The 15,766-nt window shown below is 41.9% G+C and overlaps 1 protein-coding gene across 2 annotated transcripts; it reads right to left on the reverse strand.

Annotated features, from left to right (window-relative positions):
- Positions 1-1,757: 1,757 nt before the first annotated feature.
- On the reverse strand, positions 1,758-14,216 carry LOC132773876 (5-methylcytosine rRNA methyltransferase NSUN4). Of its 2 annotated transcripts, none has more exons than XM_060773438.2 (6): positions 14,081-14,216; positions 11,048-11,439; positions 9,483-9,637; positions 6,647-6,801; positions 4,674-4,798; positions 1,758-2,883 (listed from the first exon to the last, which is right to left on the reverse strand). In XM_060773438.2, the coding sequence occupies exons 1-6, from the start codon at positions 14,174-14,176 to the stop codon at positions 2,607-2,609; spliced, it is 1,200 nt and encodes a 399-aa protein (XP_060629421.2). In that variant the 5' UTR covers positions 14,177-14,216; the 3' UTR covers positions 1,758-2,606. The 2 variants fall into 2 exon arrangements, with proteins under 2 accessions (XP_060629421.2, XP_067324005.1); XM_067467904.1 differs by lacking the exon at positions 14,081-14,216 and adding an exon at positions 12,990-13,240.
- Between the last annotated feature and the right edge of the window lie 1,550 nt (positions 14,217-15,766).

Below are 15,766 nucleotides of genomic sequence, written 5' to 3' on the forward strand. Positions count from 1 at the left end.
CCCACTGTCTGCTTCCTGCAGAATTCTGGGGTTTGTAGTTTACGGTGGGGGTTAAAGGCTCCTCCCTAAACTACAAATCCCAGAATCCTGCAGGAAGCAGAAACTGGGTTATAAATGAATTTTTCTTTAATGTGATGAGTCCCTTTTCCCCCACTTCATCACACTAGAGAGAAAAAACTCCATTTAAAATCCAGTCTGCCTCCTGCAGAATTCTGGGGTTTGTAGTTTAGGGTGGCTGCTCAAGGCTCCTCCCTAAACTACAAACCCCAGAATTCTGCAAGAAACAGAAACCGGATTTTAAGTGGATTTTTTCTCTAGTCACTTTTTTCCATGTCATCAGACTAGAGGGAAAAAATCTACTTAAAATCTCTAGTGTGGTGAGTCACTTTTTTCCAACTTCATCACACTAGAGAAAAAAACCCCACTTAAAACCCACTGCCTTCTTCAGAATTCTGGGGTTTGTAGATAAGTGAGGCTGGTAAAGGCTCCTCCCTAAATTACAAACCACAGAATTCTGCAAAGGCAGAAACCGGATTTAAAGTGGTTTTTCTTCTTCTCAAGTGTGATGAGAAAAGACTAAAGACCTTGTGACGCAAGAGCTCCCATGATCCCATAGCCTTGAGTCATGGCAATTAAAGTGGGGTCAAGCTGCTGTGATTTATAAATAACTGTTTTAATTTATATGTTTCAATGGTTCCATTTTAATGTATACATTGCTTTATTCTGATGTGTGTAATATGGTAAAGGTCCTTAATTTAAAGTATACTAGCTAGGGGATCTGGCAGTGCCTGGGCTATTTGAAAAAGGCAGTTTCTTTTGGGGTGTTCAAGGTAAAAGGTAAAGGTTTTCCCCTGACATTAAGTCCAGTCCTGTCTGACTCTGGGGATTGGCGCCGAGGGCTCCAGTATTTGCGATAGAAAAGTATTACTACATAGTAGTGAAAAAAAGATTTCTAGAAATGTAACCTTGGTCTGGTTAACCCCGAAATAGAACCGTTTCAGAAGAAGGTCATGATAAACTCCCTGTGATATTCCTTGCCTTAAAACACTATATGAAATTATATAGGTCTCGGCGGTGGCCGGGAGAGCTTTTGCACAGTTAAAACTCGTGCACCAGCTGCCCCCGTACCTTGGGAAGTCAGATCTGGCTACGGTGGTCCACGCTCTTGTCACATCCTGAATAGATTACTGCAACGCGCTCTACGTGGGGTTGCCTTTGAAGATTGTTTGGAAATTGCAATTAGTCCAACAGGCAGCAGCTAGATTACTCACTGGAGCGTCATACAGGGAGCATACCACCCCCCTGCTGTGCCAGCTCCACTGGCTGCCGATCCAATTCCAAGCACAATTCAAAGTGCTGGTTTTGACCTACAAAACCCTATACAGCTCTGGTCCAGCGTACCTGTCCAAACGTATCTCCTTCTATGTCCCACTTCGGAGCTTAAGATTGTCTGGGGAGGCCCTGCTCTCGGCCCCGCCTTTGTCTCAAACACGCTTGGCGGGGACAAGGGACAGGGCCTTCTCGGTAGTGGCCCCCCGCCTGTGGAATTTGCTCCCCGAGGAAATTAGGTCATCGTCATCCCTCCTCACCTTTAGAAAAAAGGTTAAAACATGGCTGTGGGACCAGGCCTTCGGGCAATCAGGTTAAAGGACAATTGATAATGTTTGACTATGGCATGGAAGAGGATTTGGATAAGTTAAGCGGAGTATTCATTAGTAGTTGGCTAGTTAAACAACCACCAGACGGGCAATAGCTAATCAGAGTGTAAGTATACTGTTTTAATCTTTATTTATTAATGTTCATGTTAATTGTTATATTTGTTATTCTGTATTCTGTATTCTATGATGCGGCATTGGATTATTGCCAATCGTAAGCCGCCTTGATTCCCCCCAGGGGTTGAGAGGGGCGGGGTAGAAAGGTTCGAAATAAATAAATAAATAAATAAATAAAATTGGTAGGGGTTGTCATTATATAAACAAATGACTTGTAAGCACATAAATATGTAATGCATATGTAACTCAGGTTGTGCATCCCTTATCCAAAATGCTTGGGACAAGTAGTGTTTTAGATATAGATTTCTTATATTTTGAAACACCTGTATTTGCATATATATACATGATGATAAACTCCCTGTGATATGATATTGAAGATTGAACCCAACTCTACATATTAAAATAATTTATGTTTCATCTATATCTTGCACACGTCGCCTGAAGATAATTGTAGAAAAAAACAGGGGAAATTGAGGAACAGAAAGTAAAAGCATCAGTATCTCAAACACCCATATGGCCAATTTCAGCATTTCGAATTCCAAATAAGGGATACCTAACCCGTATTCATAAAGCAGTACTGACCACAGTGATGACTATGTACTGTTTTACAAATGTCTGCAAATGTTGGGTAATGCTTGTGTAACAACCATCCTCTCCATGTCGGGTTAAGGATTATTTTCCACTGCATTCACAAAAATCAAGTAAGACATGTCCACAAATGTTGCTGATAATACAAGAAGTTTCAAGCGTTTTCGCAAATTGCATTTCAGCTTTAAATTTTAAAAGGCATTCAAAAAAATAGTTTCCCTTCTGTTGTGTCATGTACTGTCCATTCTAACTCATCCTGTGCAATTTACAAAAATACATGGGTCCAAAATTAGCTGTCAGGTGAGGAAGAACAAGTTCTCCAAATCTGCAATCTGGATAGAAAGAAAACGTGCTCTGGAACAACCTCCGAAAATAGCTCAAGTCTTCAACCTGTACTTCAATGTGATATTGGATTGCCAGTAATTCCACAGCTCTCTCAATTACATACTCATTCTGAAGCTGAGACAAGGAGCATGTTGAGTAGACCACTTCCCCTCCTGGCTTGGCAGCAAGGATTCCAGCTCTGGAAAAGCGGAAGAAGGAATGCGTATTGGAAGAGATAATGTTGCATTTGTCTTTGCAGAATTTTATTTTCTGAATTTCAATTTTCTAGTTTATCAAGGTTGTTCTGAATTCAGTTCTTCTCTTTCAAAGCCAATAAGGATTCTCTTTACCTCAGCCTCTACATCACTGCTAAAAATATTGAAACATATTGAATCTAGAATAGAACCCTGCGACGCAAGTCTGAGACCTTCTTAATGTTTGAAGCAGAGATCCTGATGACAATTCTTTAAGTATGGATTTCCAAGCAATTATGGATCTGTCTGATGGTGTTTCCATCTATTCCATATTTAGTCAGTTTGCTAATCACAATATCATCAACATATTACATGTCCGAACGCATCTCCCCCTATGAACCATCGCGGAGATTAAGATCCTCCGGGGAGGATCTGCTTTCCATCCTGCCATTTTCACAGGCACGATTGGTAGGGACAAGAGACAGGGCCTTCTCGGTGATTGCCCCCCGGCTATGGAACTCCCTTCCTTGTGAGATCAGATCGGCCCCCTCCTTCCTGTCCTTCAGAAGGATGGTAAAAACTTGGCTGTGGGATCAAGCTTTCAGGGCAGGGCAACAAAGCAGCAATAGGAAAGATTACCAGGCCAATTAGATTTGACGCAGATGACTAGGACAGTTTTAAATGGTGTATTTTAATATTTTGATAAATGTTTTTAATGCTTATGTATGCGTATATGAAGACTGCACTTTTACTTTCCCTCTTCCTTATCTTCCTTTCCTTAAATTTATCTATCTACCTACCTACATATTTAACCACCATCCTTTTAAACCCCTAACTATTCCCTCCCCACATCTATTTCTATTCTAATTCTATACTATATATCTAACTCTACTGATATTTTATTATAATTATGTATTCTATTCTATTTTTAAACCAAATAAAGATTACTTTTTAAAAATGTATGCATATATGAATTTGTGTCCCGGCATTTAATGTTAGCCGTATATATGCTGTGCTCCGCCCTGTGTCCCCTTCGGGGTGAGAAGGGTGGAATATAAATGTTTTAAATAAATAAATAACAAAATGTTTTCAAGAAATTCAGCTAAATGACATCCCACCATCTATGAAACAAGCGACTCAATCAAACACCGATAGATTAGTTCAGTGGTTCTCTACCTATGGGTCCCAAGGTGTTTTGCCTACAACTCCCAGAAATCCCAGCCAATTTACCGGCTGTTAGGATTTCTGGGAGTTGAAGGCCAAAACATCTGGGAACCCACAGGTTGAGAACCACTGAATTAGTTTGACAGAATTTGTTTGTGACTAACCCATGCTGGCACTTACTAACCACTGCATTGTAGAGCAGTGCTCCTTTTCTCCTCTCCCTAATATATTCTATATCATAACACATCATTAAAAAGTCTTTTACAAAAACTTAGAGTGGAGGCAGGACATTTCCGGTACATGAGGTAATTACATTAAGCTGAAGGTTCCAATTTGGCTAGAACCTCACCCAAGCTTTTAAATGAATTATTTGACTTTCATGTTTTTCTATAATGGCAAATAAAATTATTGTAATCTCCAAGGAAGAGAAGCATTAGAGAAGCAGTCGCCTTCATTTCCTAAACTATAACTATCCATGGTATGCTAATTACAGGCATGCAAAACATCTACTCCAGCTGCTAACATTGGACAAACCTCTTTACAAGTGTAAGACCAACCTACAACATCGGACAATGTGCACAGATCAATATACATCATTCAAGGTCAACATATATCACTCGAGGCCACTCACACAAGCAACTCCAGTTGTAGCCTGGGCAAGGCCTGACGCTCCCCTTTTCTCATACGCATAAAGATATTGTTTTCCTCTTCCCTGAGTGAGTGTCGATCATTTGTGCATGGCGCATCTACAAGCACCTACATAAAAAAGAAGAGAGATTTTACTCTAAAAATCCCATACAGAATGTTTCAGGAATACGCTGCAGGCAATCATTGATCTGAACATGGTCGAGCTCATAGATATCAATGTGTAATATTAACAACACAGGAAACAAGATAGTGGAGGAATAGAAGTGCGTGTCTCTAGCTCATTCCACTTTCTTCTATCCCATGACATAATCAGTACTATTAGAAGTATTACTGTGTATTCAATAGTATTCACAGTAATATTTCTAGTTCTTTAGTATTATGTCACTAAGGTTATTATTATTGTATATTTTATTCAATATTCTGTAATATATTATTATTCTAAATAAAAACAATAGGAAGGTGTTTTTGGAATAATCATCATCATCATCATCATCATCATCATCATCATCACTGCAGTGATGTTGACCAGTTCTATCTACCTAGAAAGTCTGGTGGCAGAGGACTTTTACAAGTAAAACAAACAGTCAAAGAAGAAAAACATGCCCTGGCAGAATATATAAAGAAAAGCCAAGAACCTGCTTTAACTGAAGTCAATAATCAGAAACTTCTCAAAGCACAGCAGACAAAGAATCAGTACAAGAAAACTGCACTACAAACCAGATCTGACAACTTGCACAACAATGCATTGCATGGGCAGTTCCTTGACAATTCTGAAGGAAAAGTTGATAAGGAGAAGACCTGGTTATGGTTCATGAATGGAACAGCGAAGAAGGAGACAGAAGGCCTGATTCTTGCAGCCAGGAGCAACAAATGCCATTAAGGCCAGGATTGAAAAATCAGCTAATGACCCAAAATGCAGACTGTGCAAGGAAGCTGATGAAACCATGGTTTCAACATACCTTCTAATATTTCACGAATCCTCAGCTCTTGCAAGAAAATTGCACAAATGGACTACAAACCGAGGCACAACTCTATGGCCCAAATGATTCATTGGAATTTATGTCACAAGTAGTGGAAAAGAAAAAAGTTTGGATTATTGATGTCACCATATCGGGTGACATTCGCATTAAGGAAAAACAACAGGAAAAACTCAGCTGTTATCAAAACCTCAAAATCGAACTGCAAAGGCTCTGGCATAAACCAGTCCAATGGTCATCGGCACACTGGGTGCCGTGCCAAAAGATCTCGGCCGACATTTGGAAACAATAAACATTGACAAAATCATGATCTGTCAACTGCAAAAGTCGACCTTACTTGCATCTGCTCGCATCATTCAAAAATACAACACACAGTCCTAGACGCTTGGGAAGTGTTCGACTTGTGATTTTGTAATACGAAATCCAGCATATAGATCTTGTTTGCTGTGACATACTGTGCTTTTGTGTCAGTAAAATAATAATAATAATAATAATAATAATAACAACAACAAACTTTATTTATAATCTGGCCTCTCTCCCTGAAGGGACTCAGTTCAAAAACAGATATTCCAATAAGAATCAAATTCCAACATTCTCTGAATTAAAAACAATACACAAGACAACAGAATAGACATAGTTGTAAGCATAAGCCTTCTTATCTATAGACACACGAGAAAGAAAGCTCCAATAGACACAACAGAAAGAAAGATCAGTATCAACAGTTTAATTTATCCACATCTGAAAAAATATGTCTTTATCTAAGTCTTCCAGGATGACTCTATGGTATTCTTTGGGCAGAAGTCCTTCATTTCAATAGGATTTGCTACTATCAGAAGTTTTGCATATCCACACCTAGTCCAGAAATGTATCCTCCATAGATATGTGATAAGTACATGATAAGGGGCAAATACTATTCTATACAAGAAAAAGGACAATTCTAAAGAGTTTATTCATGTAGTATTCCCCTGGTATTATTTACCCTGTCAAAAGTGCTTCTCTCCAGCTCACCCCACCTCCTTCCATCCCACGATGTAACCCGTACTACTTTTTGGAGCTCTTGTGGAAGGTATCCGTGAAGAATGTCACGCAGCCGACGAGTGCGAGAAGTTGAAAGATCATTGGCGGCCAGCTCTCCTATTGCAAAACAAAACAAAAGGAGCAGCATAAACCAAAGTCAATTAAAAAAATGCAGGCTTTTCAATCACAAACCAAAATCTGCATATGGTTGGGATATGATGGGTATGTAGTATAAATAGCATAGTCTAGTAGTCTGAGCACTGGACTATGACTCTGGAGACCAGGATTTGATTCTCTGTTTGATCAGGGAAACCACTGGGTGTCCCTGAGTGAGCCAGACACTATCATCCTTAAATTAAAAACAACTTGAAGGTACAGAAAAACAACACTGATATAATAAACACATTTTCTCTTCCATACATGCAAGCAGTCTCAGGGTTTCTATACTTGGGGAACAACCAGCACAGAACATTCCCATTGCCCTGACATCTTCAATACAAGAGGAACTACTGCACCTCTTTGATTTAAGGAGTTGACACTGCTCTCACTTAGGTTTGATGTTTCTTAGCCCAGAAACCCCACTGGAAGCTAGGGATATACACAGCAGTCCTCAGCTGCTGAAGCAGGACAAGAACTTTAATTCAAGGGGTATCTCACACAGAACACAAAACTGGCCACCCACATGGCTTTACCTAATGATGAAGTAATATGAAGCCTACTCCCATGACACACAGACTAGAAGTGTATAAAGTTAATACAAAGCAACCTGTAACCTAAACTTCTTCAAACTAAGTTTTCGGGAACCTGATGGGGATGAGAGACAGGGCCTTCTTAGAGGTGGCCCCTCGTCACATGCAGAAGTGGAAAAGGTGTATTAATATAGATTCAAAGGTCCTATATAATTCAATCACCCTATGGCAATTAACCTAAACTTCCTAACCTGAAATGAGGGCCAGAGGGAAGTCTAAGACTGCATGCCCATACATTATCTGAAATCTGGGGGGACAATGCCACATAAACTACTACAGAACTGAACCTTAAAATTCACCAGTCGCCCTTAGAATGACCTGCTGGAAGAGATCCAGCAGCAAAATGAACAGACAGCATTCAAGACAGAACTGAAGACCTATCTCTTACGACTGGCCTCCCCAGTTTTAAATTTGCATTCTATTCATATTTTAATAGATGTATTTGCATTGCATTTGATCCTTGTATTATGTGTTTTAATATAAGTATTTATGATGGTAGTGTTTTAATGTATATATTTTATGGTGATGTGTTTTAACTGTGTTGTGCTGTACCTTGAGCCATGAGGATAGATGGGTAACAAATAAAATTATTATTATTATTATTATTATTATTAGGAACAATACCTCATTTGTGAGACAGACAGAAAGGGGAATCAATAAGCAACTTATTTCAAAAACAACTCCTTTCTTTCTTCTTTTCTAATCTACCTTTCTTAAGTTCAGGAAAACAAGACAAATGTATATATAAGAAAACCTGATCTGCTTTTGTTATTGATTAGCTACAGTTTTGCCAAGTGCAAAGTGTAACACCTACAAACGTTTCATGAATAACTAAAGAAATTAATAGTTATAGGAACAGAAGAAACTATTTTACACAGATTATCCATTTTACTCTGTACTATGTGCACATTGGGGCTTAGGTGGGGTCTTTTCCAGCCTAACATGATGTCAGAGATTGAAGCCAAGATTTTCTCTATGCAAAGCATGGAATCAGTCAAGAAAACCCATACAAGGCACACCACATATGTATCTTTTCTATAGCATTTAAAAGTAAAGCAGAACTGCAGTTATCAAATCTACTCACTAGGATGGAGTTCAGCCAAGATAGGCAGGAGAATTTTTTTAATGAATGTGTTTAAGAATACATTGTTATATTGCTAACTCAAAGTCCTACAATGACCAAAGAGGAAGAGACTTTGTACAGAACACAACTACTATAGTAGTAGTAGTTTTATTCAATGCTTAGACCAGAGGTCTTTCACATATAAGGCAAACAAATAAATACATGAAAACCAGATTATTAAAATACACCATTAAAATTCTATATAAATCATTAAAGTGCTACATATATAAATGTTGAGACACCCTTAAAATACTACATAAGATGTTGTATATTAAAAACCAGGTAAAACCAAGTAAATATAGCATTATTAAAACTTAATCAGGGAATACCTTGGATATAAAGAGCCACTATTAGTTAAAAGCATCCCCAGCACATTCAGCAGCAATATCAGAAATTAGTCTTGCCTGGATTTTCTGTGCTTCTAGGACAAAAAAAGACACCTTGTGAGTAACCACAAGGTTAGTGTCAGCCAAAAGGTAGAAAATCTTTTCTAACACAGTATTGGTTTGAAGGAGATAAAGAATAGGCCCCAGGGTTTTAGTTCTTGGCTCAGAATACAGAAGGCAGGAAAACAAATAGTGAGGAAAATCCTCAGTTTCCAGGGCCTCACAAACACATAAACCAGTGTTTTTCAACCTGGGTCCCCGGGTGTTTTGGCCTACAACTCCCAGAAATCCCAGCCAGTTTACCAGCTGTTAGGATTTCTGGGAGTTGAAGGCCAAAACATCTGGGGACCCACAGGTTGAGAACCACTGACATAAATGAAGATTCAGAGGGGTCTATATACTATAGAGATGGCTGTCCCCCAAATCAGCTGACTAGTGATGATCCCTCACACTGAAAGCTTGTTTTTCTTGTTTCTAACTGGTCCCATTAACACCACAAGTACCACATGAGCACACAGAGAGGAAAATAATGTTACTTACGACAACACCCGGTCTGTAGAAGGGCTAATGTCTTTCCTCCAGGTGCTGCACAAAGATCAAGAACTAGGTCATTCGGCTGTATGTTGAGAGCCAAGACAGGCAAGACTGATGCAGCATCGAGGAGATAATAGCCCAGGATTCCTATCACATCTGGCCTACAAAGGAAGCAAACGCATGAAGCTTAAATACGCAGTAGATATAATAAGGCTTGAGTTCTACAGTGACTTCCACTTAAAGTCACTGAATGCATAGAAGAACAGTAGATTTCCAAAATGTTTCAGGCTCCAGCCTTGGCATTTCCAGGTACAGTGGGAAAAGGCAAATGCTAGAGAGTTACTATCTTCCCCCAACACATCATATTTGCTGTATGAGATAGGTCTCATTCTACCCCATGGCACGACCAGTCCAAGTGAGATTGTGAACATACAAACGAGAGCACAGTATACTACATGGCACTTCAGACCATCCTGCTCCATAACACCTGTTCTCCTGGGGTGGGATGAGAGAAATTGTTTACAGTCCACATTTACAAATTGGAAAAGATCTAAATCAAAAGCCGGGCACATTAAGAATTTGAAAACAAGGAATACAAGTGTTATTATTGACAGCAACCAGAGAACTCAGGATATGCTTTCAAGAAGCATACAGCAAGCCTTTAAGGCAGTGTTTCTCAACCTAGAGGTCAGGACCCAGGGAGGGGGGTGCGAGGGCGTTTCAGAGGGGTCACCAAAGACTATGAGAAAACATATATTTCTGATGGGCTTAGGAACATCTTTGGCAGAGAAGGTTGAAGATCTCTCCACCTGGCCTTCTCTTTCTTTTTGGAAATAGAGTGTGAATCCTCCCACCAAAAGCCCTCCTCTGCTGTGACTGGCTGACCTTTTAACCAAAGGGAGGGCTGTTTCTGAGACTTCAAGTGGGGAGGGAAGAGCAGGTGTGCTCAGTGAATGGCAGCATGGTGCTCATGTGTGGGCGAGGGAGTGTGTGAGGCTGGAGGGAGGCTCGCACCAGCGAATCCCTTCAAGGCATGGGGGTTCTGTATGGGATTTTTGGCCCAATTCTATCGTTGCTGAGGTTCAAAATGCTCTTTGAATGTAGGTGAACAAAATCAATCTCCTCCAACCCCACCAGTATTCAAATCTTGGTGTATCAGATATTTGTGCCAAATTTGGTCCAGTGAATAAAAATACATCCTGCATATTTGATATTTACAGTACGATTCATAACAGTAGCAAAATTACAATTATGAAGTAGCAACGAAAATAATTTTATGGTTGGGGTCACCATAACATGAGGAACTGTATTAAGGGGTTGCAGCATTAGGAAGGTTGAGAAACACTGCTTTAGGGTTTGGCTGCAGGACCATGTGCCAATATATAAAATACTGAGGAGATGGTGTTCCTGATATAAAATGACAAAATCAAGGTTTGCTTTTAGATTGTTTTCAAGATGTGGATTGTTGAGTCTGTGAATGCAGAATCCATGGATACAGAGAGCCAGATATATTTATTTTCATACGACAAATATTTCAATGTCCCTTCCTTGAACACAGACAAACTACTCACTTGGCTGGATGAAAAGTGCTGATGTCTCCTTTGGGAAATGTATAGCATTTGATGTTGGGACTGAGGGAAGGAATAGGCTGCTCTTGTTGCAGGGAAAGCTCAGTCTGGGTTTCCGAGGCAGAGGATAATTCACTGGAACCTAGCTTAGCTACAGAATCAGGTTCCTGTTCTACTGTTTTAGATTCCCAGATGAAATCTGTTGCATTCAAGTCTTCCAGTTGCTGGGTTATCTGCAGCACATCAGAAAAGTTGTTGACAAGAGCACCATATTTCTGCTCGGATAGGAGACTGATGCGGATTGAAGGCCAAAGACTGCCAAACTGTGTCCCGTAGTTCATGTCGAAGATCTGCAGAGCCAGCCTGATGGAAGATACCCGAGGAGCAGTGGTCGCCTGCCAAAATATGAAAATATCTGGTAGGTAAAAGTTTTAAATTCCTCCATTGTGACAAAGAGTTGTAATTGGGGCTGGGATTACTATGGGATGATATACACGACTCTCTCTGCGTACCCCCCATACTCAAATTCATGTACACTGGGAAATATTGTTTACCCAGTCTATGAAACACCAGTGAGTTACATTAGTATTTCCTGCCCCATCAGCATCCTATCAATCTTAGATGAGAATACTCATATGATCAGCCCTTTGCCTGTGGAATCATATTTGGTCTCGGGTGCATAGAGTGCATCTACACTGAAGTATGAATGCAATTTGACACCCCTTTAATCACCATGGCTTTATTTTTTTTGTCGTGTCAGGAGCGACATGAGAAACTGCAAGTTGCTCCTGCTGTGAGAGAATTGGCCGTCTACAAGGACATTGCCCAGGGGACGCCCGGATGATTTGATGTTTTTCCATCTTTGTGGGAGGCTTCTCTCATGTCCCCGCATGAGGAGCTGGAGCTGACAGAGGGAGCTCATCCACCTCTCCCCGGATTCGAACCTGCGACCTGTTGGTCTTCAGTCCTGCCAGCACAGGGCTTTAACCCACTGCACCACAATGCTATGTCATCCTGGTTTCTGTAAGGATGGCTGAAGACCTCGTAAAACTACCAGGATCCCATAGCACTGAGCCATGATTGTTAAACTGGAATCGAACAGCATTTGTTCAGAAGTGTAGCTGCATCCTTATGTCTGCTCAGAGCTTAGCCTCGTTACATCCAATTGGCTGGATCCAAAGTTAAGTCATACAAATTGATTTAATGGGACAAACATATTAGGGAAAGAACGCTTTCGGGTGTCCCTATTTTATATCCGGGGGGGGGGGGAATAGACTGTACTGTACTATTATCCAGGCAGAAGGCAAAAGGGGGCCTAGACAGATGATTGTTCATTTCCCCCTTGGCAGAAAGTCTAATTGTGTCTGACTCTGAGGGGTGGTGCTCATATCCAAGAGCCGTTGTTGTCCATAGACACCCCCAAGGTCATGTGGACAGCATGACTGCATGGAGTGCTGTTACCTTCCCGCCAGAGTGGTTCCTATTGATCTACTAGGTTGGCTGGAGCTAACAGTGCGAGCTCACCCTGCTCCCCGGATTTGAACCGCTGACCTTTTGGTCAGCAAGTTCAGCAGCCCAGTGGTTTAACCCGCTGTGCCACCGGGGGGGGGGGGCTCCTGGAGTTGAAGAAGGAAAACCATTTTCCCCATTTTCACTGGTCATTCCCCCTCCCCACTTCCCATTTAATAAACAAGAGTTGTCTTCACAATGAGAATATGGGTGGAGGGAATCACAGGAAACAGGGGAAAATGGTTTTCCTCCTTCAAACCCCCTTCCCCTGTAAAATGAATTATCCTTCTCTGTCAACCCCCCCCCCCCCCTTTTGCCCTCCTCCCAGATAATGGAACAGTACCAATCATACTTTCCCCTCTATGGCTGTAATTTAATGTCAATTAAGCAAGGTCAGCTCGGACTACTACTTGGATAGGAGACTGCTGAAATATACCTCCTCGCTATATTTCAGCAGAAGGATCTGGCAAAACCACCTCTACACCAGGCATGGGCAAACTTTCTAACTTTTGGGCTGCAAGCTAGCACTCCCTGCTAAGAAGACTGGCTGCTCGGTGATGGAAGGAAGAAAAGAAGGAAGGAAAGAGAGAAGGAAGGAATGATGAAAGAGAGGAAGGGAAGGATGGAATAAGAAAGAGGGAGAGATGGAAGAAGGGGGAAAGAGGGAAGGAAGGGTGGAAAGGAAGAAGAAAGAGAAAGGTAAGGGAGGGAGGGAGGGAGGAAAGGAGGAAGGAAAGACAAAAAGGGAGAAAAGGAAGGAAAGACGAAAGGGTGGAAGGATGGAAGGAAGAGAAGGAAGAAGGAAAGAGAGAAGGAAGGGCAGAAGGGTGGAAAGGAATGGAGGAAGGAAGGAAGAGGGAGGGAGGGGAGACGGAAAGAAAGAGAAAAGCAAAAGAAGGAAAAAGGGAGGAAGGGGGAAAGAGAGAGGAAAGAGGGAAAGAAAAAAGGGTGAATGGGAATGGAGGGAGAAAGGGAGGGGAGAAAGGGAGGGAGAGGAAGAAGGAAAAACAAAAGGGAAGGAAGGAGAGGGAAGGAGAGTGGAAAAAGATAAGGAAGGATGAAAGGGTGGAAGGGAAGGGAGAAAGAAAGAGAAAGATGATAAAAGGAAGGAGAAAAGAGGGAGAGAGGAAAGAGGGAAGGAAGGAAGGAAGGAAGGACGAAAGGGTGGAAGGGAAGGAAGGAGGGAGAGAGGAAGACGGAGGAAAGGAAGGGAGGGATGGAAGGAGGAAGGAAAGAGAAGAAAGTATAGGATAAGATAGGGAGAGAGGGGAGACTGTGGGGGAAAAGGAAAGGGCCTGGGGCTGTCAGGAATTGTGGGAGTTGGAGTTCAAAACACCTGGAGGGCCCAAGTTTGCTCATGCTTGTTCCATAGCATCATGGGAGTTGCAGTTTGGTGAGGCGCCCACACGCTTTGGCAGAGCTTGTAAAACTATAGCGGAGAGGAGGAAGCTGGAAGCCTCAGCAGCCCGCTCTTTCCGGAAGGAGACTCTCCAGCCTTGGGAGGCGAAGCGCTTCCCTCCCACTCACCCATTTCTTCTTGTAATGCCGGCGAGGAGCCGAGGCGAAGGCCGGGCCCGCCAGGAGAAGGCGCTTCCCTTGCTTTGCCCAGCGCGAAGCCGCCATGGCCGTGGCTTGGACGCGCCTCCCAGGCCGAAGCGCCGCCTCTCCAGGCGAGACTGCCCCCTCCTGCTCTGGGGTGGGAAGCTCAGGTGGCAGAAGCAGCACGGCTGCCTATTGCAAAATGAATGCAATTTTAGGTCACTGTTGAACTGCCATGGCTCAAGGTTACAGAATCCTGCAAGGTCTTTAGCCCTCGCCAAACTACAACTCTCTGGATTCCATCGCATTGAGTCAAAGTGCTGCCAAACTCTATTAATTCCAATGTATTGTCGAAGGGGGAAATCACTGGGTTGTTGTAGGTTATTTATCTATTTATAGTATTTATATTCTGCCCTTCTCACCTGGCAGGGGACTCAGGGCAGATTACAATGTACATCTACATGGCAAACATTCAATGCCATCGATGCACAACATATATAGACAGACAGTCAGAGGCTATTTAACATTCCAGCTTTTTCATGAGGTAAGTTCTGGCCCGACTTACCCGTCCGAACGCATCTCCTCCTATGAACCAGCTAGGACATTAAGATCATCTGGGGAGGCCCTGCTTTCGGTCTCGCCGGCATCACAAGCATGCCTGGCGGGGACAAGAGACAGGGCCTTATCAGTGGTGGACCCTTGGCTGTGGAACACCCTTCCTACAGATATCAGATCGGTCCCCTCCTGGTTAGCATTTAGGAGGAAAGTGAAGACCTGGTTGTTCAAACAGGCATTCGATTAGGCAGTGTAATTGATTATAGGAACACGGAATAACGTATGATGAGATTGGATTCTGATTCTATTGATGAGACGTGAATGATTTGTCATATTGATGTTTAATTGTTGTTATGCTATTGTTTTTAAATGTTCCAATGGCTTTGTAATGTGTGCATTGAAATTGCTGCTGTTAACAGCTTTGAGTCGCCTAAGGACTGAGAAAAGCAGTATATAAATGATGTAAGTAAATAAAGCAAAAATAAGTAATTCTGGCCACCAGGGGAGCTCTCACTTCACCGTCCATTTGTGACACTGATGAAGTACTTCCTCATTCTTTGCATGCTTGCTGGAGATTTTTATAGCATTGTAAATTAACCTCCCCACATAAGTGGTACCTAAATTTCCTACTTGACAGATGCAACTGTCTTTTGGGCTGCAAAGGTCAACAGCAAGCTACACAAATTGGTCAGAAGCTCACTCCGACCCGGGCTGGCTTCGAACATATGACCTTTCTTTTGGTCAGTAGTGATCATAATGCAGCTGACTCCCAGCCAGCTGTGCCACCATCCTGGTGCTATATGTCCATGTTCTAGAAGCATTCTCTCCTGACGTTTCGCCTGCATCTATGGCAGGCAACATCAGAGGTTGTGAAGTCTGTTAGAAACTAGGAAAATGGAGTTTAGTTATTTCGTATATTTCTATCCCGCTCTTCTCCCCACAAGGGGGACCCAGGGTGGCCTCACATAGGCATCCACGATGCTTGCAACATATACATCATAAGAATAATTAAAACAGTAAAAACATCATAGAAATCAGCCAATAAGTTCATTTAACAATAATATTATGTCTGTGAAATGTCCAGGATGGGAGAAAGAACTCTTGTCTGTTGGAGCTAGG

This window comes from Anolis sagrei, chromosome 4, assembly GCF_037176765.1.
Source record: "Anolis sagrei isolate rAnoSag1 chromosome 4, rAnoSag1.mat, whole genome shotgun sequence".
In the NCBI taxonomy this organism is placed as follows: Eukaryota; Metazoa; Chordata; class Lepidosauria; order Squamata; family Dactyloidae; genus Anolis; species Anolis sagrei.